Below are 2,957 nucleotides of genomic sequence, written 5' to 3' on the forward strand. Positions count from 1 at the left end.
TTGAGTACCGGGAGGGCTGCAAGACCGTGATTGATGGGGAGGACTCCGCAGACCCTGGCGAGGGCGAGCCCCTCCCCGGAGGCGCCTGTGGAATGTCCAGGGCTCTGGTCCGCTTCTCGGGATGGGGGGGTGCCTAATCCTAGAGCCGCATTCCAGGATAAGGGGGGGTGGGGAGAGGCTGGGCCGGGGGAGGGGCAGGAAAGAGGGCTATAAGGGCAGCGGCCCAGGCGGACGGGATCCAGGCGGGCCATGGCGGATGTCCCCGGGGCACAGCGAGCTGTTCCCGGTGGCGGCCCAGAGCCCCGGGACCCCCTGGACTGTTGGGCCTGCGCTGTTCTTGTAACAGCCCAGAATCTGCTGGTGGCTGCCTTCAATCTTCTCCTGCTGGCGCTGGTGCTAGGGACCATCTTGCTACCTGCTGTCACCATGCTGGGCTTCGGCTTCCTCTGCCACTCTCAGGTAAGCGTGCGCCGGGGTGTGCGTGTGTGAGTGTTGGTGTGTGGTGATGCTGGTGGTGGGGTCTATGGGCCACAACTTCAACCGCCTGGGCTGTTTCCACCCCGTGCACAGTATGGCCCAGTCGGCTTGGGCCTGACGCCTCTTCTCCCACAGTTCCTGCGCTCCCAGGCACCCCCTTGCACCGCGCACCTGCGGGACCCCGGTTTCACGGCCCTACTGGTTACCGGATTCCTGCTCCTCGTGCCGCTGCTCGTGCTTGCTCTGGCCAGCTACCGCCGCCTCTGCCTGCGCCTCCGCCTAGCCGATTGCCTCGTGCCCTACAGCCGAGCCCTTTATCGGCGTCGGCGCGCCCCGCAGCCGCGGCAAATCCGGGCCTCACCCGGGTCCCAGGCCGTTCCCACATCAGGAAAGGTCTGGGTCTAATGACCCTCGAGTCAAGAACAACCCTGACGGCTGCCCTCCCTCTTATTCGGCCCAAGGACTTGAAGCCCGGCATCTTCCGACCTGCCCTGCCCCCACCCCTGCCTGATCGGAGTCCTAGCATCCCCTTGGGAGCAGCAGCGTCAGCGGACCCAATGCTGAGAAAAGCCCCCACATCCCGGAAAACCCACTTTCCTTTCACTACCCACATCTCAATCCTGAACATCTGGGCTGGAACCTGCACACCTCCCCCTCAGCCCCGTCGTGAATGGGACAAAAATCTCGTGCCCTCTTTTTATGGTGCAGCTCCTCCAGTATTTCCGGGGCTGGGGGACGGGGCTGGAGGGGAAGGAGTGTCCACGCATCAATAAAGATTTAACGAACTGAACGTGCTCTGCGAACAGAGGAGTGGCACAAGTACTATCACCTCTGCCCTGTGCCGAGGAACCGGAAACATGTGCCAGGGCTACAAATGAGTAGAGAGGAGCATCCTTCAGCCCCCTGGCCTTATCGCTTTTGTCTGTTCTTCCTGGCCAGACCTCAGAGATCTGTTCCTGACCCCAGGCACCTCCCCATCAATAGAGTGGAGGAGGCCCAGCCTCGGCCGCCTGCCCCTGCTCCCCTTGGGGACCTGAGCCCGTTCTCTGACCCCAGCTTAGAGGAACTCGGTGTTGCCAGGCCGGGGTGGGAAACAATGGGCCTTCCGGAGCAGGATGACACCCCCTCCCGCCACAATTCTGGAGCAGCAGCGTGGGAGGGAAGAGGCAGGGGCCCACCCTGGGGCCTGTTGGTCCGTCATTCAGCCCTGTCCCCCATCTCTACCCCTGAACTTGAGAGAACCTTTGGCACCCCTGGACATCTCGGTTGGGAGTGGAGGGTTGAGGGTGCTCCCGACTTCAGATGAGCCCTTTCCTCTAGGGATGGGGTGTGCTACCCTGCACCAGCATCCCAGCTACACACAGACACAGGCCCATTCGGTCATAAGTTTAATGAATCTGAAAGGTATGCGCCATCGTGGTCAGAGATATGGAGGCCCGGTCAGACTCTCCCTCTGCACCTCAATGGAAACGATGTGGTGTCCTGGTACCATGGCCAGGCCCAGCACACGGGGCTCCCCGGCAGAGAAGGAATCTGGAAAGAAGGATCAGAGCATCAGGGAAGTAGGCCAGAATCAGTCCCACCCCTCTGAGCCACGAAAACGAGCCCCAGAAAGCAAGGGTTGCAGCCAGGCCCTTAAGGGGAAATGCCTTGCGTAAGGCTCCGCCACATTTCCAGGCGGGTGTGCATTCCCCGGGCACTGACCCGACGGCTTGAGGAACTCCTGCGCCGAACCCAGGATGACATTACAGTCACGGTCAGTGCAGAGGAAGCAGCCGACTAGTGTCCGTCCATCTGTCATGCGAATGCGCATAGTCTTGTTGAGCAGGGCCTCTAGCTGCTGCCGGGCGCGCGCAGCCGCGGAGTCCTCGCGCTCTCCGTCCGAATCCTGCGCGGGGTGTAACAAGCGCTCAGACCGCGCAGCCCCGGCTGCCCGCCCGCGGAACCACAGCTCCCGGCAGCCCGCGGGGCGCTCACACGAAGCCCAGAGGCTGCCGGGAGCTGCAGTTCCCCACCCCCTCCATCTTGCTGCTTGACTTCCCCTTAGTCCCAGAACCAGAGCCCGTGCTAACCCCGGCACTAGAGCTGCTCTGACGCCGACTGCAACAGCCATTCTCTTCTCGTAGCAGCATGGTCGGTCCAGCTCCGGCCATTTGCCCGAAGGCCTCCTCTGGGCCTTTCAACTTCCTAAGCACCTTTCAGGTTGGGTGGTCCGAGATCTCGCGAGCGCTCCGACCTCTTTCCTTTCGCGAGATCACCGCTCCTCCCCCTCCTAGTCTCCTCGGCAACGGCAGAGATATCGCGAGCTTCTCCTACTTCTCTGGCGCTGTGGCTCACTGAAGCGTACTACGCCGGATGTCTTAAGATATCGCGAGACCTTTACCTCTAGTTTCTTACACATCCTTTAGAAACTCTGGAATTTAGCGAGAATACATTCTTTCATACTGCCTCCTCCCTTTTCTGTCTCAGCTAGATAGTCT

At 61.4% G+C, this 2,957-nt stretch overlaps 2 protein-coding genes across 4 annotated transcripts; one reads left to right on the top strand and one right to left on the bottom strand.

The window, feature by feature from the left end:
• Positions 1-238: 238 nt before the first annotated feature.
• Positions 239-1,267, top strand: TMEM88 (transmembrane protein 88). 2 transcript variants are annotated; one of them, XM_032138617.2, is made up of 2 exons: positions 239-459; positions 613-1,267. In XM_032138617.2, the coding sequence occupies exons 1-2, from the start codon at positions 250-252 to the stop codon at positions 880-882; spliced, it is 480 nt and encodes a 159-aa protein (XP_031994508.1). In that variant the 5' UTR covers positions 239-249; the 3' UTR covers positions 883-1,267. The 2 variants fall into 2 exon arrangements, with proteins under 2 accessions (XP_031994508.1, XP_031994509.1); XM_032138618.2 differs by having other exon boundaries at positions 939-1,267.
• Positions 1,268-1,852: 585 nt separating this feature from the next.
• NAA38 (N-alpha-acetyltransferase 38, NatC auxiliary subunit) lies at positions 1,853-2,918 on the bottom strand. Of its 2 annotated transcripts, XM_032138635.2 has the most exons (3): positions 2,550-2,918; positions 2,182-2,365; positions 1,853-2,010 (listed from the first exon to the last, which is right to left on the bottom strand). In XM_032138635.2, the coding sequence occupies exons 1-3, from the start codon at positions 2,628-2,630 to the stop codon at positions 1,898-1,900; spliced, it is 378 nt and encodes a 125-aa protein (XP_031994526.1). In that variant the 5' UTR covers positions 2,631-2,918; the 3' UTR covers positions 1,853-1,897. The 2 variants fall into 2 exon arrangements, with proteins under 2 accessions (XP_031994526.1, XP_031994525.1); XM_032138634.2 differs by having other exon boundaries at positions 2,182-2,590.
• Between the last annotated feature and the right edge of the window lie 39 nt (positions 2,919-2,957).

Source organism: Hylobates moloch, unplaced genomic scaffold (assembly GCF_009828535.3).
Source record: "Hylobates moloch isolate HMO894 unplaced genomic scaffold, HMol_V3 SCAFFOLD_19, whole genome shotgun sequence".
Lineage (NCBI taxonomy): Eukaryota > Metazoa > Chordata > Mammalia > Primates > Hylobatidae > Hylobates > Hylobates moloch.